Source organism: Monocercomonoides exilis, assembly GCF_001643675.1.
Source record: "Monocercomonoides exilis strain PA203 chromosome Unknown scaffold14-1859848, whole genome shotgun sequence".
Lineage (NCBI taxonomy): Eukaryota > Preaxostyla > Oxymonadida > Polymastigidae > Monocercomonoides > Monocercomonoides exilis.
The window spans coordinates 619,513-645,066 of NW_027150559.1; the positions used below are offsets into that span (position 1 = coordinate 619,513).

Here is a 25,554-nt window from a genome sequence, read left to right on the forward strand (position 1 = left end):
TTGATATTTAGATAATAATTAAATATTTCTAAGATTACTTGTTTACAAACAAATTTATCAACAAACAGTTGATTACTTGATGAGTGTTTTATGTTACTATTATATTTTTACGTAAGTGTTAATGTGAATTGATAAAATTCAACAAATGTTTTATGATCTTCAAAATTGAATTAAAAATTTCTTTGCAATAACATCATAAAACTAATTTTTATTTAAAAAATTGATTGATTACGTATTGTTATTATTGTTTTTATGTTTTATTAGGTTAATCGAATTTTCGATTTTTTTTTTTGAAATTATTTTTATTTCTCGATATTTGAAAAAAAAACAATTGGAAACTAATTAAAATCAACAAATAATAAATAATTATAATATATTGATCTATATTTTCATGCAATTTCAAATAAAATTAATCTTTTCAACCTCACCCTTTATGAAAATTTTTTATGATCAAACTTCGTTATTTTTTATGATATCAAAAAAAATCACCCATATGTTTTTTAAAGCAGCCAGCTAAAAATCATATCTTAATCGTGTAAATTTTGACTTCTGTATTTCTGCTCTTTGCCAACGAGCAATCAGAAAAATAGGAAATAACTTTCATCTTATCCAAAAATTATTCATTAAAAAAACAAATGCTTTTCAATTTCTTTCGACGCTCTTCTTTTTTCTCTTCCACTTTTAAAATCCTAAAGATGAATCAATTTCATTATGACAAAAATTTGATAAGGAACAATACTACACACAATTTCTATTATTTTTCATATTAAATGATTATTTATCCATTAAATCTCTCCAATCGCTCTTTTATGTTTTATTTCCTTCAATATAACATCAAACGAACGTGAGGATAGTTGATCTTGCGAAATTAATAAATCAGCTTTGATTTTTCAATTTTTTTCCTCAATGTTTTCAAAAGAAAATCTAATCAGAAATTTCCCCTTTCATAGCATTAAATCAAATAAAATAATGAAAGTTAATAACATCATTCATAATGACAAATCCAAAATGATACAAAAACAGACACAATAATTAACAAGGATTTGTTAACAAATAAATTCTCCTTTTAACAAAAAAAAAACTTTGATAGCTGAAACTTCTTTTCAAATATATGTGAGAACTGCAGTTAACAACATCTGTAAATTGATAGGTCGTTGTTGAAACAAAAAACGATATCGATCAATCCCATATCAACATGATTAATCTCTGATTAATAATATAGTTATGAAAATTGTCGAAAAGTTTTTATAGAAACAATAAAACAAGAGATAGATGAATTTTATTCACTGTTATTTAATTATGAATTCATTTGCTAAAAAAAAAAAAAAAAAAAAAAAAAAAAAAAAAAAAAAAAAAACAATCAAACACAAGTTTATTTTTCGACCGACAAAAAATACAAAAAATATAATTGTCGCAAAGGCTTATCTTCGATATTCAAATTTCAGATAATTTTCCATTCTTGAGCTGTTTCTTTTTTTTGGGAGTTGGAATTTTTTATTGAAATGAGAGACCATTGAAGATGGTTTTTTTTCACATTTTCAAAGAATTGATTTCAATAATACAAGTTCGTTTTTTTTTCAAAAAAATAAAATAAAATAAAAATAAAAATAAAAATAAAAATAAACAAATAAATAAATAATTCATAGATTGATAGATTGATTGATATTTAGAGAGAGAAAGAAAGCTAGTACAATTTTATTATTTATTGTTGAATTCAAATTACAACCATTAACCTAAAAAATTTGAGCAAGCGGAGAAGAACCTGGAACTTAATGATCATGTCCCAATTTTTTGAAACATTCGAAATGTTTTCCTATCTTGTAATTCAGATTGTCTTAATTTTTATGAAAAGTTCCTTTTGTTAAATTTTCAAATAAAATAAAAATTTCATTTTCCGATAAAATTTCTGTTGACTGTCATCAAATTTTTCAATCATGAAAACAGAACCTAAGTAATGATATTATTTTCATTGCAACAAAGTTTATAAGTGGGAACAGAAATTTGATCGAAATATGATATTTTTAATTTATTTGAAAATTCAACAAAAGGAACTTTTCAAAAAAATTTTAACATGAAGAAATATTCATAAACTTGGAAGAATCTGAAGATGAGACAGTTTCAATGGATTCAGATACACATGAAAGCAACAAAACGATGCAATCTGATTCTCTATGTGTTGGTGATGGTGAAAACTTAATAGAATGGAAGGAATTAATTGGATAATTATCCCATTCAATCTATTTGAACATTTCGAATAAAAATTTGTTAAAATAAAACAAAAACTAACAAAACTCGCACTTTATTGTTTTTCATTTTGGGAAATGATCAAATTTGTACCAGGATCTTCTCCACCTGCAAAAAATTTGGATAATTTTGGACAAATTTTGTTAAGAAATGATAATACAAAGATTAATTCCACACTTTTTCTGCAATTAAATCGTAATTATTCTTGCATTCCCATTCAAAAATTTTCTGAAATTTTATAAAATTGTGAAAATTATTTGAAAAAAATTCAGAAGAACGAAATTCATAAAGCAAAAAAATCTATATCACTTATTATTCAAAATTAACTATTTCTGATATTTTTTTAATTCAAAAAATATTATGGAGATAAATTTATCACTGATTGAGTGTCGGAAAGTGTTCAAACGATTTTTTCCAGCCAATGTCTGTGAAAAAAATAAAAAGTGAACTTCTATTTTAATTATTTGTCAATTGACATGAAAATGTCCTCTTTTTTTGTATATAATTTTCATCATATAAATATTTGAATATGGGTGATTTTTTTTTTTGAAATCATAACTTTTTTCGGAGTGTTGTTTTTTGAAATAATATTTGTTTTTGGAAAATGAATTTGCTATTCAAATGATTGATTCATTAAAACTGTATATTTAATAATTGTTTTGCTCAAATAAAGATGATGATTTCTTGAATAAGCTTTTTCATTTTAAGTGTTTTTTCGAAGACAATAAAGTTATATTTTCGAATAGAAATTTTTATTTGAAAAATTTCGGAATCAAAAATAATATACCAATAATATTGACAGAAATAATATAAAACAAAAATAATCACACACATTCAAATGAACAAACCTCAGACATTTCAATTATTCCACTCTTTATCAATACGAATTTGTTCGATCAAAATCACGTCAGATTGACTTTGAAAAACAATTCAATTATTTTTTAAAAAATAAGCTTTTATCAAAATTGTCAAACAAGGATAATTTTCGTTTTCACATCCAAGAAAAAAAATTATGTTAATATTTATGACCCTTTTGCATGCGCGAAGAACATCCACTTCAAAAATTTTCGAATAAAAGAACGATTTCAATGATGAAAATTATATACAAAAAAAGAGGACATTTTCATGTCAATTGACAAATAATTAAAATAGAAGTTCACTTTTTATTTTTTTCACAGACATTGGCTGGAAAAAATCGTTTGAACACTTTCCGACACTCAATCAGTGATAAATTTATCTCCATAATATTTTTTGAATTAAAAAAATATCAGAAATAGTTAATTTTGAATAATAAGTGATATAGATTTTTTTGATAAACGTTGTTGTGATCTCCTTTAAATGAATCAATATTTTTTTCCAGTCAGATCAAAAAATTACATATTCGGGGCATATTCCTTTTGTTAATGAAAACCAATGACTTATTCAAATAATTTTCTCCATTATATCATTATAAGTCTTATTCACTCATTCATAATAAAAAAGAAAATCAAAAAAAATTTATGGGAAAAACGAAAGAAATAATAAAATGGAACAATGTTTTAAAAGCAAAGAAATATTAATTCTTTGATATCCTATTTTGATAAAGCAAACAAAATATGAAGGTTATTCTTTTTGAAAAGTTACATATGTTCCATAACTGGGAAAAAAAATTTATCCATGTTGGATCATTTTTTTGCAAAAAATCCATCAGACTTGATCGCTTTGCAAATAAGAATAATAAAACAAATATTATTCATGTGTATGTGCATTGTGGAAAAATTTGATAATTTTATTTCCAAAAATTATCAAAAAATTCAATTTTTTTTCTATTCATATATTAATCTTTTTGACTATTCAAAAAAGAATGTCCCATTTTTTATGTGAAAAATTTCACACATTTATTCTATTCAAAATACTCAATTGTTTTTTTCTTCTTCAGACATTTTACAAATTGCATTATCACTTTTTGTCAATTTTTCACTTTATTGTTTCTATTTGTTCTTTTTTGCAAAAATATTAAAGAAATTCAGGTTTTCATTTGGGTGATTTTTTTTGATATCATAAAAAAAGATCAAAAATAAAAAAATGAATTCTATTGTGGTATTTATTGATCAAAAAGTTAAATTGATTTTTTGCAAGTATTAAGCTTTTGTTTCTGTTATATATATTTGTTTTATTGTTATATTCAAAAAAACACACCTTTTTAATGTTTTTCGTGAAAAAGAATTTTTTGATCAAGTTTAATAAAAATGATACAAAAATTAATATTGATTAATCAACAAAACTCATCAAAAAGACAAAAAAAAATATCCTTAACTTGCTTAACAAATATAATAAAAGGGAATAAATATATAAAGAACTTTTTAAAATGCAACAAATTTGTGAATTTTTTTTATCCGTGGAAAAAGAAATGTGTTTTCCATTAATCCAGCTGAAACCTCATCAAAATGTTCCCTTATCAGTTGAACAGCTCAACAGAGTCAGCAAACGGAGTTTATATTATTCAGGAAACTGCAGTTTATAAGAACACTTCACTCAACATCGAAACTTCTCTTTAAATTCTATATGCAAATGCAGTTAAAATTTTCTTCTCAAAAGACAACATCGTTTCCTTCCATTTCCATTCTTCATTTCAAAATTCTCCTTTTGTTCGTTGAGCACTTTACCAAAATTCATGCTCTTGCAGCTCATGTGTCGAAATTAACATTAAATTTTCCTAAACCATCATTGTTTTTTTGTAAATGCTATTTCTTCCTCCCTTTCATCTTCATCTTCCTCTTTCTCTTGTTCTCCTTTTCGTCTTTGGTCGCTTCCTTCTCATTTTTCTCTCTCTCCATTATCACTCTCATCTCGCGAAACGACAATGTTATCCATTACTCTGCAGGCGACTCATTTCGAGCACAAAAATGTTTTCCTTCAATTTTCTCTAAATCTTTCCCCTTTTCTCTCTCTTCCTTCAGTTCTCAGCAGCATCAAAAGCATTTAAACTATGGCTTATCCAGCGCTTCCATCCATAGCAAAGTTTGGCTCATCCTGAAGACATAATCCTTTCCATTCGCATTACCTTGCTCTCATCCATATTCGCTCTCAGCGTTATTGCGCAGAACTTCATAGATTTCTCCAGAGTCGTTGAAAAGGAATTTTCTATTGGTCGTTCTGTAGGCACTGTCAATTATAGAGAATAAAGATTGCTTCGTAAATTGCAATATTGGATATGAAGAAGAAGAGAAAGAAGTTGATGTGCTTGCAGACGCAGATGTTGAGAAAGTGAATGGCGTTTCGATAATTTGCTGCTGAATCCTTCTTCGATTTTTGTTTTCAGGCAGAAAATCTGAGCAAAGAGTGGTCAGAATCGTCACAGGCTTATTCTTCTCTTTTGTTGTTTTCTTCTTTTCTTTTGCTCCTCTTTCTTTCTGAGCCTTTCTAATGTCTTTGTTAAATCCATTTTCTTCTTCTTCTTCCTCCTCCTCTTCTTCCTCTTTCTCATTATCGAAGCATTTATCTGTCAGGCACAACGATCCCTTTTCATCTTTGTAACTTACGACTCTCATTTGCACTCCTCTTCTCATCCTTCTTCTCTCTCTTCCCCTCATTCTCACCACGCACCCGAATCCCCTGGCTAGACACATATGCTGCTGGTTCAGAAGGATGCTCAGTGGCTCAAGCACATCCTTCGCAGCTGTCCCGCTGTTGCTCGAAAACACATCCGTATTGCATAATCTGGTTTTCCCGTGAATCGCACGAGTGTTCGGTACAGTCACAAGCGGTGGAAGCGAGAAGGTAAAAAAAGATGAAGGAGAGAAAAAAGACATATCAGATTAAGAGGCAGATCCTGGGCTAGTTACGTAGAGGGGTTTCCATGTGAATGAAGAGAAGTCGGTGGCTGGAGATAATGGAATGAAGTGCTTTGACGGAGTTTCAATAAGAGCGGAAGGAGCAGATAATTGGGCGTGTGACAAGGGAGAAAAAGGATGAGTGGCAATTGAAAAGTGGGATGTGATGTGTTGAGCGCGCAGCTGGGCAGATGAGAGTGTGCTGTCGAATGAGTAAAATATCTGCTGCTGTTCACTTCTCTACCCCTGCACCTTCTTTTCTGCTGCCTGTGCAAGTCTTGCGTTGAAAGTGTCAATTTGCGATGTGTAAAACTCGTCTTTCTCCTTTGTCTTCGTCTTCGCCTTTGGCTCTTCCTGCTGTCTCCCTATCCTCTGCTCTGCGCTCAATTTGCTTCTGAAATCCGCCTTCTTTGCCTCTTCCATTTGAACTTGAACTTCTCTCTCTTCGCTTCTTGGCAGAGAAATAAACCGAGAGGATGAGTGCGATGTGCCTAGCGGCTCCTTCCTCTTCCCATTAACATTCTTCGCTCAAATCACATTCACAACAGTTAGCACAACCTGCATACGGAAGCCGTCGAAGTATTGAAGAAGAGTGGAATACTACTCTGGGGAAGAGGAAAGCAGTTCAGTTGCACATCCAGCGAAGCTGCAGAATGCATTGATAGTGGCGATGATGTTGTTGAGAGCAGGCAACAAAATAAAAAAATTCTTTGATGATGATATCAAGTTTCTGATTGAATAGCATAAATGCATTTGAAGATCGATGCTCTGACCAAGCAGGAAGTAATTGATCAACAAAAATGAAGCAGAAAAAATTGAGAGGAAGAAGAAGGCGAAGAAGAAGGCGAATAGAAGGTGAAGAAGGTGGAGAAGAGGAAGAAGGTGGAGAAGAGGAAGAAGGTGGAGAAGAGGAAGAAGGTGGAGAAGATGATGACTACGAAGACGAAGATCAAGTGAAAAAATGTGAATATTTGTGGTAATAGAGAAATGTGCAATCAGTTAAATAACATTTCAGAAGAAGACGACGAGGACGCTTTGTGTGATATCGTTGGTTGGCCAAAACGTCTCATTTGAAGTATAAACTTCAGATTGGTTAAGAAAATTCAATCACAATTTTTGTGACGAACAGTTTGTGGAAATCAACATTGCTATATTTTTCCAAAGTAAATTCACTTTCTTTTCGCATTTTCCTCTCCTTTCCCCTCAAAAATCGAAAATGTTAAAAGCTCTCAGTTTTTTTTTCTTTGTTATTTTCCTCTTCCATTCAGCTCACAAACTTCTCAGAATATACCAATTCCCTCCTTTTTTCAGCATTCCCATTTTCATCCCAAAAATCTTATCCTCTCACAAAACATATCCCTCTTCCATTTGAAAGCTTCACAATAGTCCTCTTCTTTCCAGCTTTTTCACTATTTTATTTCTTTTCAAATTCCATTTCTCCAATCAACAATAAGCATTTCTTCATCATCCTCAGCCTCTTCTTTATATATTTACTTATTTTTCTTCTTTTAATCTCCACCCACTCTTCCCCACCCCTTTGTCTCCATATTTCTTTCATTCAAAAGCCACTCTCGAAACATAAACATTCTAAATAAACACCCAACTCCCAAACTTTGCAACGAAAAATAAACTTCCATCCCCTCTCTGCTACATATCCCTCCTGTACCAGATGTTGATGAGATAAACACGATATATTGTTTGGGTGGTTGAAAACATTTTTTAAGGGGTTGATCATAGCAAAAACTGAAAAAACACATCCTGGCAGGCATCACACTGTAAGTGAGCTGAGAAGACACTCCAAAAAGATAAGCAATAAATTTTGGTGAGATTCATGCAATGTTGTATTCAACCATTCAGAAGTTGAAGCTTTGAGGGGTGTTTTGAAAATGATGATGGCTGTGGAGATGAAGCTGTTTGGCAAAAGGCAGTCGAAGGGCAGTTTGGTCTTTATTTATTTATCTTTATATGAATATTTATCCGTTGAATGTTTTTGTGTTTCTTTCAGGGCAGGAAGTGGAAATGAATGAAAATGAATGAAAGCGAGATATCTCGTTAAGAAGGGTGAATATTGGATTGGGAGACAGGATTTATATCGAAAGTGTGCATGAAGAAGGGATTTGGTATGAAATTGGAGATGTATATTTCTGAAGAAGCTTATTGGATAAGAAAATAAGCAAAAACCTCATTCTTTTTTTAAAGGAACAAGAAATCGAAGCATTTGAGAAAGAAAAGACTTCTGGAAATGATTATTGATGAATTGGTTTCTTAAACTTTGGAAATTGATTGAATTCATTTGTTATTTGTCGATTCCACTCAATCATATTTTTCTCATTTTCAATAACATAATTTATTTAATTTTTCAAAATAATGTAACTAAATAAATAAAGATAATCATTGTGGGCATGTTGTATTAAAGATTGAGCGTGTATTTTGAACTGTTTAATGAAGTTTTAATATTTTTTGGGAAATATTTTATTTATTTTTCCAAATTTTGAAATAAAAACTATTTGTTTCTAATTAAATATTACTAATTAATTATAACAATAACATATAAAGCAACGCTTTTACGAAACGGACAACTAAATATAATGATCAACTTTAACCTTAATGAAAAAATTTTTTGATCAAACGTCGGAATTTTTTATGATATCAAAAAAAATCACCCATTTGTGCAATCTTTTCAATGTAAATTTTCAAAAACCTTTAAAATAAATTTATATCCAATTAGAGAAATATCACATTGAACATTGAATTTGCTCATCTTTTTGATTCTTTGAGCAAAAATGTCAAAAGTGCAAATTGTGATTTTGATTCAACGGAAGCAGTACACGTTAATTTTGATTTGCCGGTTTTGTTTCAGATTGCTAACAGAACAAAGACACTAATTCATGATGAAGTCAAGAAAAAAATACATCGCTTCAGAAGACTGTTTTGGAAAAAAATGATTTTAAATAATTCATTAAGTTAGGCTTTCAACGAAATATTTGATACTTCATTCGGGTCAATTATTTGAAGAAAAAAGATATTCATTATAAATCTTATTATTGTTAATTTTTAAAACATATTTTAAGAATTTTTCATGGTTGAGTTTTTTGAAAGTTCTTTGAATGTTTTTTATTTTTTATTTTAATTTTTAATTTTTAATTTAATTTTCATTTTTTTCAAGTTTTATATATCAACTGAATGATTTTGTTTCCCCTTTAATTTGCATCATTGAAAAGTTACATCATCATAAATCGATTTCATTTTCATTTTCAGCAAAAATTGACCCATTGTATTTTTCTTACACATATAAAAACACATTTTTCTTAACTAAAAAAAAAGATTCAAGACAGCAAAGTTTCGTTATTACATATGAAAATTTACTGGTCCACCAAATTTCATGATTTATTTTTATGTAAGTTGTTTTAAATGACAATACTTACATAAAATTGAATATATTACTATAACAGCGTAATGAATCCACATCATAATACAACAGCAATATTTATAAGTTCGAAGTTGCTATTTGCAAATGGTGTGCTTTGGATGAAAGACATTTCTTTTATTTTATTTTTCCATTTTCGAGAACTGATTTCATAATAAATGAACCGCCCAGCACCAGAACAATCAATTTCCACAAGCGATATTTTGCAAACCATTGATACATAGTGATAAATGACATTTATTACGAAAATTGCAATCGATTTATTTGCGAAAGCGGAGATGCGAGTGAAGAAAATATGATTCTGAAAAAGAAGACGATTCCTTGATAAAAACAGGTTTTCTATTTTGAATTGAGTTGAACATGAAGTATAACGTGAAAATGCACCACCATCGAAAGAGTATCAGGAAGAAAGAGATTGATGAATAACATTGATAAGAAAGAAAGAACAAAAAATTGACAATTGATCAATGTGAAAGTTTCCATTCAACAGAATCATTACAAATATCGTGCAATTTAAGTCCAACAGCCTATTTTATTTTTTTGTTAACGGTTGACTTATCAAATAATGAAGAAAATCAGAAGAAAATAAACGAAAGAGACTTTTGGGGAATATGTGGCAGAAATTTTGAACAAGTTTGATCGTCAAACATATCTTTTTAATTTTATTTTATTTTATTTTATTTTATTTTATTTTATTTTATTTTATTTTTATTTTTTATTTCGCAATTAACGATTGGACCGTTATTTAGAGCATCTTTTGAGTAATTTCACGAAAATTGTGTAAATTGTTGCATTTACACAGAAATGACCATTTTTGCCTTCTGATCTTCTGTGAAAATCTTCAATATATTTGTTCTGCAAAAACCAAACAGGATATAAAATTTTTGGAAAAATAATTTTTATCAGAGCAAAAACTTAATATATGATTTTGATCTTGGCAGAAAATATTGATTGTTTGGAGAGAAGGTATTTTCTTCTATCTGAGACGGGGCGAGAAGCAGTTATCGATGATTATTGTTCTTTTCTATTTAATTCTCATGAGCTGCTCAACAGAAAGTCCAAAATCCGACTGTCAAGGTCAAAATTCAATAAAGACTGAAAACATTGATTGCTTTGAAAAGCAAAGTCATGTGAATCCCTTTTTATCAAATAGCATTAAATATAAGTGCGGGATTGATGGATCTTCATTTGCAAAAGAGGTTGGAAAAACAAAAGGAAATTATCATCAAAAGTTGACTTATAGTCAGATAACTTCGTTGCTTGGCTTGACAAACACTTCACTGACAACGCAGAAGATTCATTTTGATCAGAGCAGCGTTCATTCAATTATTGATGCTGGAAGGCAGTCGCTTGTTTTTATTGATCAATGTGCGATAGCCATTTCGTGCTGTTCTGAGTCAAATATGTTCAGGAGCTCTGCCAGCACATTTCTCATCAAAAACTTGACACTTCTTTCATTGGTACCAATGGAATGTGTTTCTGCACTTGTTGGCCCTGGAAATCGGTTGCCCGTTGAAACTCAAGAAAATGATGTGAACATTCTTGAATCGTCATTTATGTCATTTACGCTGACTGAGATTCCATTTGTGTCATCTGTGCCTTCTTCGATAATAGCAATCGTTCATTCAGATTTTGTCAACGTGACTGCAACAGGACCAAGAGATTTTCGAACAGCTGGTGATAAGTGTTGTTGCTTGGCGATTATTCACTCTTGCAGTTTCACAGAGGTGGATAATGTTCTGGATGGAGAAATAGTGAGTTCGATAAATGGACCATCTGCGATGGATGCATTTAACACTTCGTTCGCTCGTTGTAGGAAAACAGGAAATGACTTAAAGATTGAAGGAAACGTAACAATGAAGAAGCAAGATCTTGGAGAGAGAAATGACATTCTGCAATTCATTGCATGCGAATGGCACAACACTTCATCAGCCTTTACAAATGAATCAGTTTCTGATAGCAATACAGAATACTCTGGAGGGGCAATCGGAATTTATGGGGGAGATAGTTGCTCAGTAATTGTTGAAGATTGCTTGTTCGACACATGTACTTGTCAGAGATATGGAGGAGCAATCATGGTATATTGTGGGAAGAGTGTTCAATGGAAAGGAAATGTGTTTGAAAAATGCAAATCACATAATTATGGTGGAATTACTCTGCTGTTTAATATCAAAAAATGCACATTTATTGAAGATTGCGTTTGCCGAAATACATCTGCGAGAGCGTATGGTGGCGGCTTAAGAATTCAAGCATGCCGCTCAACAGGCTGTGAAGAAGACGGACCAATTGTTAGCAGATGCTATTTTGATACATGCGAATGTGAAACCAGTGTTGGAGGTGCAATAATGTATTACGACTTATCATTCACAATGAAAACAAGCGAATGCACTTTCAAAAATTCAAAGGGATTTTTTGGAGGGGGTATTTATTTCAATATAACCAAGAAAGTGATTATAAATTACCAAATGATTGCCTTTTCTTTCTTTCACAATAACTTAGCGAATGGAAAAATGGGAAATGATGTTTTCATAAATGATAGCTTCTCTGTAATTGGGGAGAATTTCATTTTGTGTGTTTCTTCTTTTTCAACAAGAGCAGAAGGCAACAGAGTGTATCACTCAGCACTTGGAGAAAAAAACAGTTGGCTTCCGAATGGGATACTGGAACGTTTTGTGAGAAAAGATGGGGTTGACAAAGATTTATGTGGCATTGATGAGGGTTCTGCGTGCCAGTCGATAGAATATGCAGTAGAGAGCTTTTCAGATTCTGGAGAACAGCGATTGAAGCTGCTGGAGAGTGTGTTTTCACCAAAAAGGGGAGTTTCTAGACCTTTGAGGGATATCGTTGTGAGAGGCGTTGCTCAGGAGCAGTGTGTGATCAAGACCGGAAATCTTCCTGGCCAGTTCTTGTTTGAAGTGTCGAGAGGATCGCTGTTGGGGTCGAATTTCAGTGTGGAGCATTCAGCAGCAAAGCAAGATATGACACTCTTTGCAGTGAGCTCAGTGGGAAAGATGAAACTGAACAGAATGAAGCTGTTTGCATCTGAAGATCATGAATCTGGTCTGCCATTCACATCCCCGCTGATTATATGCTCAGGAGATGGAACACTGAATGTGGACGAGCTTCAGATAAGTGGATACTTCTTGAGTAATTGCTCTGTGTTTAATTCGCTGGTGGGAGGCATTGAGCTGAAGAATGTGATGGTTGAGAACCTCCAGAGGCTTCATGGAAACGGAAGTGTTGCCAGTGAGGTGGTTGGAAGCGGAAAAATGGTTGACCTGAACAATGTGTCACTGAACAATTGCAGCTGCCAAGAAGGAGACGGTGGGGGATTTTGTATTCGAGTGAAGAGAGGAGGTTCATTGAGGGTGGGGAACTGGAGCAAAACAGCTTTGAAACAGTGCAGTGTGGCAGACGAGGAAACAAAGAAAGGAAAAGGGGGAGGGATGATGATTTGTGTGGAAGATGGAGGAGGGGATATTATTCTTGGGGATGTGCAGTTCAGTGGATGCTCAGGTTGGTGGGGAAGGAATCTGTTTGTGGAGGCGAGGGAATTGTCGAGGGTTGTGAGCAGCACGAGTGTGTTGTTTGGCACAACAAAGATGGAAGACAAAGATATGATGGGAATGGAGGATGGATGCGGAGAAGAGGCTGTGCCACTGCTGGCATATTTTGCTGTGTTTAGAGGAAGTGGATATGTGGGAGGAAGTGGGATGAGGGACTTCAGTGGATGCGGAACCAAGGATTATCCCTGCCGCACAATTGGAAAAGCAGTTCGCTTGCGATTTGGAGAAGGAAAGAGAGCAATTGTGGTGCAAGAAGGGTTTGTGTGGAAGGAAGAGACGGTGATGGGAAATGAAGAGTGGGAGTTGAAAAGTGTGAGGGAAAGAACAGCTGTGCGAGTGGAGTGTCCAGAGATGCTCGGTGGGAAAGCAGTGATTGTGAGCCAAATGAAAACGTCAATGACAAACATTCGATTTCAGCTGGCTCCATTTCAGGGTTCAAGTGAGAAGGTGTATGTGGAGTGCCAAGCAGGGAGCATGCTATTGTCGTATTGTGAAGCAGAGATGGCAGAGAGTGGAGATGAGCTGATGAACACTTTTGCAAAGGCAAGTGGGGGACTGCTGAAATTTGTGAACTTCAAGATGAGAAACGTTGTCTTTGGAGATATTTCAGCGATTATTGGTGTTGAGAGTGAAGCTGGAACAGAGCTGATGATGGAGAATTGCTTGTTTGATTCAGTGGAATTGGGCGGAGGATGTGCTGTGAGTGCGAGCAATGTGAATATGATGAATGCAACAAAAAGCAATTTCACAAGCATCACTCGTGCAACTGGAGATGGAGGAGGGATGAGTGTGGTCGCGCGTGGAGAGACTGGATTGCATTCTGCACTCATTGAAGAGTGCATGTTCAATGCTTGCTCAGTGAATGAAAATGGAAAGGGAGGAGGAGGGATGCACTTGCACATTGCAAAGGCGGGTGTTGTGAAAGTGAACAAGTGTTCATTTTGCTTATGCACAGCAACAGCTGCACCTGGAAAGGGATTGGGGGGAGGGATTCTGATTGAGGTGGATGATGCTGATGCAAACTTTGTGGTTTCTTTGCCATCATTTGGCGAAGGCGGAGCGAATAGTGCAGAATATGGAAATGATCTGTTTATGGAATCACCAAATCTGACAGAGAGTGTGATTGAAGAAAGATTTCCATTTGGAAAATCCATGCAGTTGTCTGAAGTGGATGGGATGAGAGGCTTTGATGGGGCTGATCGTCTGAATGCCATACCACTTGTGTTCTTGCTGCACAATGTGGGAAGCACGATTTCCGCATCCTCGACGAATGGACTGGATGCGGCTGGATGCGGCTTTGTTGAGTATCCGTGCAGAACAGTGGGATATTCGTTCCAGAGGCAGAAGGAGCAAGAGAAAGATGTGGAGGTTGTGGGTACATTTGAGCTGAACGAGAGTGTTTCTTTGAGCCACGAGAAAGGGTGCTTTGTTCATGGAAAAAGTGAAATGAGCGAAGTGATTGTGCATGGAAGCGCCTCTGGTGAAACAGGGCTTCTGCATATGAAAGGAAATGTGCAGCCGAATTCTTGTGTGAAGCTGTTGTTATTTTCTGTTCCCGGATCTGTCCAGGAGCATGAGGCGCTTTTCAGCCAAGAAAGCAAGGGGACAATGAGAATTGAGAATTGCTCATTTCGATCTCAGAACGAAGGTGCAACACACACATTTTGTATTGTTGTTGCGAGCAATGGAAAGACAGAGCTGGCGTTTGTGACAGTTGACAATATGTGTTTTTCAGGGAGTCAACTGATGAGGATAGATGGAGCAGCAGCTGTGGATATTGCGAATATGAAATCTGTGAATGCCACAACCTCGTCCGAAACGGGATTGGTGTATGTCTGCGGAGCAGAAGCTCGACTGAATGTTATGAATTCTGTGTTTGATAATGAAGGGTCAGGAAAGGAATGCAGGATTATCAATTCATGTGGAGCCAAAGGTGTTATATTGGAAGAATGTGTGCTTAAATCAGGAATCGTGAGAGGAAAGAACGGATCAGCTGTGTGTTGCGTTGTGGGTGAGGAACAAATATTGAAGATAGTTGGAGGAAACTTCGAGAGCTGTGAAAGCGCAGGGGGAAATGGAGGAGGAATATTTGTGAAAGTGAAGGCAGGAGGTTTGGCAGAGTTGGGAAGCACTTCATCTGTGCAGGCTATTGAGTGTTCAGATTGCCATGCAGAAAGTGTGGAGGATAGTGGAGGGCGTGGAGGAGGGATGTATTTATCTGTTGATGATGAGGTGAAAGCATTCTACATTCAGAATGCGGTGTTTGATGGATGCAGCGCAGCAAGAGGAGGGAATTGGGTGTTTGTGGAAGGCAAAGAGCTAAAGAGGATTGTGAATGGAACGACAATTGGATTTGAGTTTGAGAAGGCAGTTGAGATTGCGAGGTTGGATGATGTTGGAGGGTGTGAGTTGAGTGCAGTGGAGCAAGTGATCCCGCTGGCAGTGCTGTTTCGAGGGATGCCAGCTGTGGGATGTGTGGGTGGAAGTGGGATTGATTATGAAGTTTGCGGATTCAAAGATTTTGCATGCAAAACGATAGAACATGCGGGAAGTGTGCTTTTTGGGAAGAAGAATGCAACATTGAAGCTGCAGAGCTCATTCGTGTTTGAGAAAGATATTATTTTGGATGCACAACCGATGGATATTTGCGGAGAAGCGAACGGCACTCTGATCAAAGTGAATGAGGATGAAAATGGGATCGGGAAAGGAATGATTGAAACACAGCAAGATATCAGGTTGCATGGAATGGTATTTCGGCTGCCGCAATCAGAAGGAGATGGAAGAGAAAAATGGATGATGTGTTGCAGTTCAATGAGTCTGACGATTGAAGAGTGCCACTTTGTGAATGAAAGTGGTGTTGTTGGGATGGGGATTGTGGCTGTTTCAGGAGGCAGAATGGAAATGACACATTGCAGAATTGAGGGGTGTGTGTTTGTGAAGGCAGGAGTTATATTGTTTGATGGAAATGAGGCTGAAGGAGTGCTGGATGGTGTTTATATGAGAAATGTGGGAGTCAGCGAAGAAGGGAGTGTTGTGAGAGCAAAGGCAGGAGGAAATATTGAGATTGCAAACAGCGAATTTCGAGAAAGAAATGAGACAGATGGAAATGTGATCAGAGTGGAAGGAGATATCAGCGTGGGGATGAGGAACAGCACATTTTCTGGGTTGAAGCGAGGAGCAGGAAATGGAGGAGCGATTGATGGAAAAGTTGGGGAAGCAGAGAGGGTGGAGATTGTGAACTGCACATTGGAGCACAATGGATGTGATGCTGGAGGGTCACGAGGTGGAAGTGTGCTTGTGGAAGTGGATGATGGAGGGTATTTTGGATTTGATGAAAACACTGTGAACCGCAGTACAGTTCCATCGGGAAGTGGACTTGGAGGAGGGCTGTATGTGAACTTGTGGGGAACTGGATCAGAATACTCGATGAAGAAGATCGTGTTTGATGAGAACGGAGCATTGAAGGGGAAAGATGTGTTTGTGGAGTGCGTTCAACCTCGACTGATGATTGTTGGGGTGCTTTGGAATGGATCTGCGCAGAACGATACAGCAGAAGATCGGCTGTGGGTGCTTGATCGATTGTCAGAGACCACAGAGGGGGTGACGATGATGGAGTATCTGTTTCCGAGCTCGTCGCGATTTGTGTTTGTGAATGGAAATGGGAGCAATTCGACACTGTGCGGGTATCGAGAGCTTCCATGTGAATCTGTTGATTTGGGATTTCAGCTGATGAACACCACACATTCCATCATCCAGCTGCAAGCAACAACGCCAGTGAGTGGGCAGATTGATCGAGATGGGGACTCGTTGACCATCCAAGGAGACGAAAGCAAACCATCGCTTGCGATTGGGGGAGACGCGCAGTTTGTGCTGAGCGGTGGTGAGGCGCTGACACAACTTGTGTTTTCTGATGTGAAGTTTGACCTTTCAGGAGTGAATGGAGGTGGAAGTGCTTTCGATTGTGTTGTGGAAGTGTGTGCTGGGCAATGCTCATTTGTTAGTGATATCTTTTGGAGTGGTGGAGAAGAAGGAAATGGAGCTTGTGAGAAGTGGATTGTTGTTGGAAAAGGGGGCACAGTCAGATTTGATGATTGCGAAGTGAGGAGTGTGAAGTTTATTGGAGAAAGAGGGATCATTCAGGCGAGAAGTGGGACTGTCATCCTGGCAAGAACACTAATTACAGGATGTTCAGGGAGAGAAGGAAGTGGCCTTGTTGTTGTGTGTGATGGAAGCAGTTGCACAGCAGATGGATGCACTGTGAATAACTGCTGGTGCACAGGCGATGGAGGTGGATGGAAAATTGAAACAGGGGGGAGAATGAAGATAACGAATGGGAGCACAATTTCTGGTTGCAAGTCAGTGGAAGGAAGGGGAGGAGGAGGGAGCTGTGTTGTGGGCTTGGGAGGAGAGTTAATAATGAAGGGGGTGCGAGTGGAGAGGTGTTCTGTGGATGAGGGGAAAGGGAGAGGTGGAGGAATATTTATTCAAGTTGAGGGAGCAGATGGAAAAGGGATGAATCTGAGGGAAGTGTGGTTTGGAGAGAACAAAGGAAAAGAAGGGAAAGATCTGTTTTTGGAATGTGTTGATTTGAACAACACTGCCACACAGGCATCGATTGCTATTGATTTGTTTGATGAAAATGGAGTGAGAATTGCAGATATGGCTGGGGTGGATGAAGTGAACTTCAATGAGAGTGTTGATTTGATGTTGTTCCTTGTGGAGCGTCGAGCGAGTGTGGTGGTTGTGGACGGAGGAAAGGGAATTGATGTGAATGGATGTGGAAGCGAGGCTTTTCCTTGCAAATCGATCTGGAGTGGAGTGGGGCACTTTGACGATTCAGCCGAGAGATGCTTGCGGATTGTGAATGTTGGGAACATCGAAGACTGTTATGAGTTTCTGGAGGAAACAAGTTTTGTTGGAGTGACTGGAGGAGAACGAGAGAAAGTGACTTTGGAAATTCAAGGAAATCCAAAGAGAGATAGAGTGTTTGAAGCAGTATTGACAGCATGTGCAAGTCTGACAATTGGCGAGATTTCATTGGAATTGCCAAACAAAATGGAAAACGAATTGAAAGTGGCAATCATCTCAAAAGCAGGAACGCTAACTTTTGAAAGCTGTCAAATTGTGTGTGAAGCCGAAATGAAGTTTGGAGTGATTGAAGCAAGCGGCAATGGAGTGGAATTGATAAATTGTCAGATGGAGTCTTCGAGTTTCTCGGTTGTTCCGTTCATTCTTCTTACAAGAGCAGTGATTGAAGGATGCAACTTCACTGGAATCAAGACAGAAGTTGGAAAGAAAGGAGGAGTGGCTGAGATTGAAGTTGGAAGGGAAGGGAATGTTGGTGTGAATAGATCGCGGCTGATGAAGTGCGGATGCAGTGTTGAAGACGGAAAAGGGGGATTTGCTTTCCTGAATACCACAAACACAGATGAAAGTCCGCGATTTGTGTTTGAAGGACTGGTGTTTGATAAGAATGAAGCATGGTTGGGAAAGAATATGTTTATTGTTGATTGTGATCTCAACGAGTCAGTGAATCAGGATGGATTCATATTCAATTATGGGAGTGGAGAAGGAGACACAGATGGGAACATGTTTGTGGGGAGTGATGGCAAGTTTGTTGAAACGGATTTGCTTAGATTTTTGGTTTCCTATGAGGGATGTGAAGTGTATGTGGGAAAAGAAGGTTTTGATGTGGCAAGGTGTGGAAGAAAAGAAGAGCCATGCAATTCGTTTTGGAAAGGGATGGAACAACTGAAAAGCGAAGGGGAATCTCGTTTCATGTTCGTTTCTGGAGAAACAGTTATTCGGGATGAGTATGATTTGGAAGAATTTGAAATGAAATCGGATGGGAAGAGAGACGAGTCAAAGAAGAGCAGAGTGGTATTTGAAAAGAAAGCAAGTGTGGGAGAATTGTGGTTTATCAGAAGTCATGGTGGGGTGCTTGTGGAAGATATATGCTTTGAGCAGGCAGAAGCGTTTGAAGATCACGTGAAAGCTCTTATTTGGAACGAAGGAGGTCTGTTGAACCTCAGCGACTGCTCATTTGTTTCAGCTGTGAAAGATAAGAGCGAGTTTTCCTGCTCGCTTGTGTTTGCAAAGCAAGGGGTGCTGATTGTGCAGTTGTTCAGGATGGAGTCGAGGAGCATTGGCAACAGTGTGTTCACTGTTGGGGATGAGACCACATGTGTGATTGAGAAAGCAACTATTTCCGGAGTGAACATGAATTGTGATGCAATTGTGAAGATTGTTGGAGAGGAACATGCACTTGGAAGATTCGAAACAAATCTTGTTGGAAGCGTTGAACTCAAGGATTGCATTCTGGATGGCGTTCAAGGAAGGAGCGATCGGTGCAGCATCATGCGAACAGACACAGGAAAGGGAGTGATGATGAAGGTGAATGGAAGCGTTGCAAGCGACTGTAGAGCAAAGCAAAGCTTGCGAGGAGGAGTTATGGAGCTGTGGATTAATGGAGGTGGAAGGATGAACATGGTGAACAGCAGTGTTGTTCGGTGCAGCTGTTCAGACACCGGCAAGGGAGGAGGGGTGTATGTGGGGAGCAACGAGACAGGAATGTTGGATTTTGAGTTCAGGACGATGGTGTTTGTGGCGAATACAGCAGGGGTTGGGTGTGATATTTTTGTTCAGTGTTTCAGCATATCGTCGCAGATCAATGAAACGCAATTTCGATTTGACCTCAGGAAGATCTCGGATCAAGAAAAAGGGATTTGTGGGATAGACAGCACAGAGCACAAGACAGACACGAATCTTCTGGATTTCATCACTGTATATCTTTCGGATACAATATATGTTTGCTCAGAGCGATCCAGCGGAGGGAAGAATGATCGCCAATGCGGTGCGCCCTTGCTTCCGTGTGCCACGATTGATTATGCGTTGGATCATTTGACAGGGGAATATGTGAGTGAAATGTATGTTGTGGAGCAGGCAAATCTCGAAGGTGAAGCGGAGCTGAATGAGATGGAACTCTCATCGCGACTGAGAAATCCATGTGTTGTTAATGTTGGCGCATCCATCAATGGAACAAGCGACTGCATTATTCAGACAACCAACAATGTTGCCATAAGTCGAGTGTGCTTTGGGTATTGTTCGACTTCAAGCGATTCGCACTCGTCATTCCTATGTGTGAAGAGTGGTCTTTCAACATTGGGCAGTTGCTCATTTCGAAGCAGCTCAATGATTTCAGAAAGAGTTTTTGTTGGATATCACATTATTCGAGTGGTCGACGGAGGTTGCTTGCTGGAACGATGCTCTGTGTCTGAATTGCATCTCACAGTGAGCGCTATCAATGGGGAATCTGATTCAATCAGCATTATTTCGAGTGTGTTCAGAGATGTTTCATTTGAAGAGCCTGTCATATCATTAACATCAAAAGTGTTGTTGGAATCGAAGGATGAAAAAAGGATATCGCTGCTTCAAAGTGTGAGGGTTGAAAATATCACTCAGCAAAGTGATAAAGTGCCGTTGGAATTCAGTGAGTTAATTCATCAATTGGAGCTGTCAAATTGCTCAGTGAGCATCGCCATCACTAAAGGGAATGGTTCTTGCGCAATGGATATCAATAAATGCACAAGCGCTTCAATGGATTTGTGTTTGTTTGATGGGTTGAGAAACAAAGATGGAAAAGAGAAGGATGAAAACACTGACCTGGAGGGAATATGCAAATGGAATGAGTCGCTGATTCGTCTGAGTGATTCAAATGTAATGATGAAGGATACGAGTGTCGTTAACTCTTCCATTGGTGGTCTTTCTATTTGTGGAGGAAGCGTGACAATAGAAGCAGGGAATTTCACGAACAACAACCCATCAATTGAAGGATATCCATCACTGAGAAGAAATATCATTTGCTCAGATTCAGGGGTGTTGAATGTGATGAGTTTGAAAGGAGGAGATGGATGGAAGGATAATTCTTCACTTTGGATATTGAATGAAGGATGCGAGTTGAGCGGGATGATGGAGGAGAGAGCATCACCACTATTCATCCCAGTTGTGGAAGAGGCGAGGAATGAGACGGCATCTGAGGGAAGAACAATCATCACGCTGAGTGGGAGACTTCTTCTGCCATGTGATGTTTGGTTGAAGTTGAGCTTCAGGAATGGAAGGGAAGAGGTGGTTGAGAGCTATGGGATTGGAGAAAAGGAAAGTGTGTCAGAGAACGAAATTGTTGCAGTTGTTTCATCGGTTCAGATGGGAGCAGTGGGAGCAGAGACAGAAGTGAGTGTGAGTCTTCTGTTTGGAAAGATTGATTCGCCTTCATCGACTGATTCGTTTATCCTGAAGAACAGAAGCGAAACCGAAGGAAAAGGAGATGGCAGAATTGTTGAAGGAGGGAAAGAAGGAAAATTCTCATGGGCATTAATTGTGTGCATTGCGATTGTAGTAATACTGTTAATTATATCCATTATATTCATTGTCCGGTGGAAGAAGGTGAAGAATGAAGCAGAAGATCTCAGAGAGATTGTGAATGATAATATCAGAAAAGATCCGAAGGCATTTGAGATGGTGACGATGGAGATGTCTCCAGAGGAGCAGTGGAGGAGAGTGGCAGGGGATGTCGAGAAGAAGAACGATGAGAGGATCAAAAAGAGGGTGTATGAGAAAAGCTTGGGACACTCAGAGTCATCAGAGCATTTGCTGAGTGAGAGTGGCTCCACTGAATATATTCTTGGAAGAGACTCTGACAAGATTCCAGAATGGGCATTGGAGAAGGTTGAGGAAGAAGAGATAAGAAAGAGATCACCATCGCCATCAATGTCTTCGACATGTTCAACTGATTCAGATTCAACATTTGTTCGCATGGAAGATGCTTGTCCAACCACATCATCGATGTCGAATCTGGTGGATGCTATGGCATGCTCGTCTCCACATGAAAAATTGATTGTGGATCTGAGGGATTCATTGTTCATGCTGCTTCATGGAAGGAATGAGAAGAAGGAAATGGCAATTGGGAGTCTTCAGGAAAGAGAGCAAACAGCTGCACAGATCCTGTTCTGGGTGGCCAATCTGGCACTCCATTCATTTGATGAAATGGAGAATCCTCTCTCATCTCTCACCAATCTCAGTCCCCACATTGTGTTATTTTCCGAGCACATGGTGATCTGCATTGCCTTGCACTCTGATTGTTCATCTTCAGATGATTCAGAGTCATCGTCAATCTCTTCATTAACTGTTGTTTCTTCGTCCTCCAATATTTCGGTGATGAGTGAGAGATTCACAAACTCGCCTCCGCCTTCGTCTGCCTTTGAGGATGATGATGATCTCAGGAAGGAGTGCTTGCGGTGGAAGGCGCCTGAGCTGCTGATGAGCAAGAAGATGGGAGCAACAAAGGAATCAGTTGTGTTCTCGATTGGGATAATGCTGTGGGAGTGTCTGACGCTGGAGATCCCGTTTGGGGAGTATGCCGCAGAGGTGGCGGGGCAGAAGATTGTGAATGGGGAGAAGCCGGATGTAAGCAAGGTGGGAGGGAGCAGCTTGGCGGGTGTGGTGAAGGGGTGCCTGTCGCAAGACTGGGGGCAGCGGCCGAGTGTGAACGAGCTGAAGCGGGAGTTTATTGTGCGGTTTCCGAAAGGGGCAGCAATCATGACGATGACAGACGCGATCTGTGTTCTGGAAGAGTCCGTGGCTGGGCTGAACAGAAGCATGATGAGCGAGTCGGAGGAGTGAGAAGATGTGGATTGGAAGTTGGCAAGCAGGAGAGCAGAGGAGCAGGAGAGCAATGAAAATGAGACAATGAAGACAATGTTAGGTGTTCTTGCCATTCACAACAACATCCTCTCCAAAAATAGTGCATGTTGATGCATTAGGCAGGAGGAATGCAAAAGGAGGATGATTGAAAGGGAAATGGCTGTTGGAGCAGAAGCCTTTGAGAGGAATGGGCATGGTGAAAGGAGGAGAGATGAAGTGATGCACCTCTTCAAAAAAAGAGTCAGAATGAAAAGATGAGCTGGATTTGCTTGAAGGAAGCGAGCCAACATTGTGGAATGGAGTTGTGGAACGGGGTTGAGGAGAGTTTTATTTTTCTGTCAGATTTTCAACACCAATTATTTTATTGTTTATTTATTTTTCGTTTTTGTTTGCTTTTCAAAGTTTGTTGTGAAGCAGCATGATTTGCGAGTTGTGCTGCCTGTTTGCGTTATTGAAAAAAAGGAATGTTTTGAGTGTATTTCAGTTCTGTGTATTCAATATTTGGAATTATTTGTTCATAATCATCACATATCTATATATTTTTTCTGTTGCATCATGAAAACAACATTCGTTCGAGCGCAGCTTTCTTGGAAAGCATAGCTAACGATAATTCAATTCATTTTAAATGATATTGAATGCTTCAACAACGTCTATTTCACTTATTGTGTGTCTAAATTCTTTCGTTTTTTTAGAAAAATAATTGGATGAGCAATTTTATATGTGGATATTTTTTTTCCCCAAAAAAATAGTGACAAAATAAATGTGAAGCAAAAATGAACAAAACAAGCTGGAGTATGTATTTATAACTTGTTTTGTGTTCGCAATAAAAAATATGTCTTGATTTATTTAGTTTCACAAGAAAGATCTCGAAAGTTTTCTGTTATTTGATTTCATTCTTATCATTTGATTTGCAGAGTTTGTTGATTAGAATGCAGATGCACTGGGATGAAATGGCGTTGCAAATTCGATGAGTTTTCTTTTGTTTGCTGGCTGACAGATTTTTCTCCTTTCTGTTTCATTTTGAAGTGAATATCATTATTAATATTGTTTTTTGATTTCGATGATGGATTAAATGACACGAAATAAGATATTTTTTTGTGTCTCATCAGCCAAGTGGATTGCGCAATCCATCGAAAAATCAATGTGCATTCAAAAACTGACAAGGAGAAACTTGTTGAGGAAAAAGAATCGCATAACGAACAATGGCCAGCAATTTGTGTTCACAAATCACTTCGTGACAAACTCCATTCAAACACAACTACAACAACAAAGAAGAGAAAGAAGAATAGGAAGAAAAGTGAAATGAAATATTCAAAAATCAATTGTCTCAAATCAACATCGCATCAGAACTCAAACAGGCAGCACAACTCGCAAATCATGCTGCTTCACAACAAACTTTGAAAAGCAAACAAAAACGAAAAATAAATAAACAATAAAATAATTGGTGTTGAAAATCTGACAGAAAAATAAAACTCTCCTCAACCCCGTTCCACAACTCCATTCCACAATGTTGGCTCGCTTCCTTCAAGCAAATCCAGCTCATCTTTTCATTCTGACTCTTTTTTTGAAGAGGTGCATCACTTCATCTCTCCTCCTTTCACCATGCCCATTCCTCTCAAAGGCTTCTGCTCCAACAGCCATTTCCCTTTCAATCATCCTCCTTTTGCATTCCTCCTGCCTAATGCATCAACATGCACTATTTTTGGAGAGGATGTTGTTGTGAATGGCAAGAACACCTAACATTGTCTTCATTGTCTCATTTTCATTGCTCTCCTGCTCCTCTGCTCTCCTGCTTGCCAACTTCCAATCCACATCTTCTCACTCCTCCGACTCGCTCATCATGCTTCTGTTCAGCCCAGCCACGGACTCTTCCAGAACACAGATCGCGTCTGTCATCGTCATGATTGCTGCCCCTTTCGGAAACCGCACAATAAACTCCCGCTTCAGCTCGTTCACACTCGGCCGCTGCCCCCAGTCTTGCGACAGGCACCCCTTCACCACACCCGCCAAGCTGCTCCCTCCCACCTTGCTTACATCCGGCTTCTCCCCATTCACAATCTTCTGCCCCGCCACCTCTGCGGCATACTCCCCAAACGGGATCTCCAGCGTCAGACACTCCCACAGCATTATCCCAATCGAGAACACAACTGATTCCTTTGTTGCTCCCATCTTCTTGCTCATCAGCAGCTCAGGCGCCTTCCACCGCAAGCACTCCTTCCTGAGATCATCATCATCCTCAAAGGCAGACGAAGGCGGAGGCGAGTTTGTGAATCTCTCACTCATCACCGAAATATTGGAGGACGAAGAAACAACAGTTAATGAAGAGATTGACGATGACTCTGAATCATCTGAAGATGAACAATCAGAGTGCAAGGCAATGCAGATCACCATGTGCTCGGAAAATAACACAATGTGGGGACTGAGATTGGTGAGAGATGAGAGAGGATTCTCCATTTCATCAAATGAATGGAGTGCCAGATTGGCCACCCAGAACAGGATCTGTGCAGCTGTTTGCTCTCTTTCCTGAAGACTCCCAATTGCCATTTCCTTCTTCTCATTCCTTCCATGAAGCAGCATGAACAATGAATCCCTCAGATCCACAATCAATTTTTCATGTGGAGACGAGCATGCCATAGCATCCACCAGATTCGACATCGATGATGTGGTTGGACAAGCATCTTCCATGCGAACAAATGTTGAATCTGAATCAGTTGAACATGTCGAAGACATTGATGGCGATGGTGATCTCTTTCTTATCTCTTCTTCCTCAACCTTCTCCAATGCCCATTCTGGAATCTTGTCAGAG

The 25,554-nt window shown here is 38.0% G+C and overlaps 3 protein-coding genes across 3 annotated transcripts; 1 reads left to right on the forward strand and 2 right to left on the reverse strand.

Annotated features, from left to right (window-relative positions):
* Positions 1-5,294: 5,294 nt before the first annotated feature.
* Positions 5,295-6,479, reverse strand: MONOS_14381 (uncharacterized protein; the record flags this gene model as incomplete). The annotated part of the gene is made up of 2 exons (XM_067867180.1): positions 5,295-5,943; positions 6,301-6,479. 2 exons carry the CDS (start codon positions 6,477-6,479, stop codon positions 5,295-5,297), a joined length of 828 nt encoding a protein of 275 aa, XP_067730307.1.
* A 4,041-nt stretch (positions 6,480-10,520) lies between these two features.
* On the forward strand, positions 10,521-22,727 carry MONOS_14380 (uncharacterized protein; the record flags this gene model as incomplete). The annotated part of the gene is made up of 3 exons (XM_067867179.1): positions 10,521-11,904; positions 11,983-20,808; positions 20,923-22,727. 3 exons carry the CDS (start codon positions 10,521-10,523, stop codon positions 22,725-22,727), a joined length of 12,015 nt encoding a protein of 4,004 aa, XP_067730308.1.
* A 1,839-nt stretch (positions 22,728-24,566) lies between these two features.
* MONOS_17372 (uncharacterized protein) lies at positions 24,567-25,478 on the reverse strand (the record flags this gene model as incomplete). Its single annotated transcript, XM_067870286.1, has 1 exon — positions 24,567-25,478. The coding sequence occupies one exon, from the start codon at positions 25,476-25,478 to the stop codon at positions 24,567-24,569; it is 912 nt and encodes a 303-aa protein (XP_067730309.1).
* Positions 25,479-25,554: the final 76 nt, after the last annotated feature.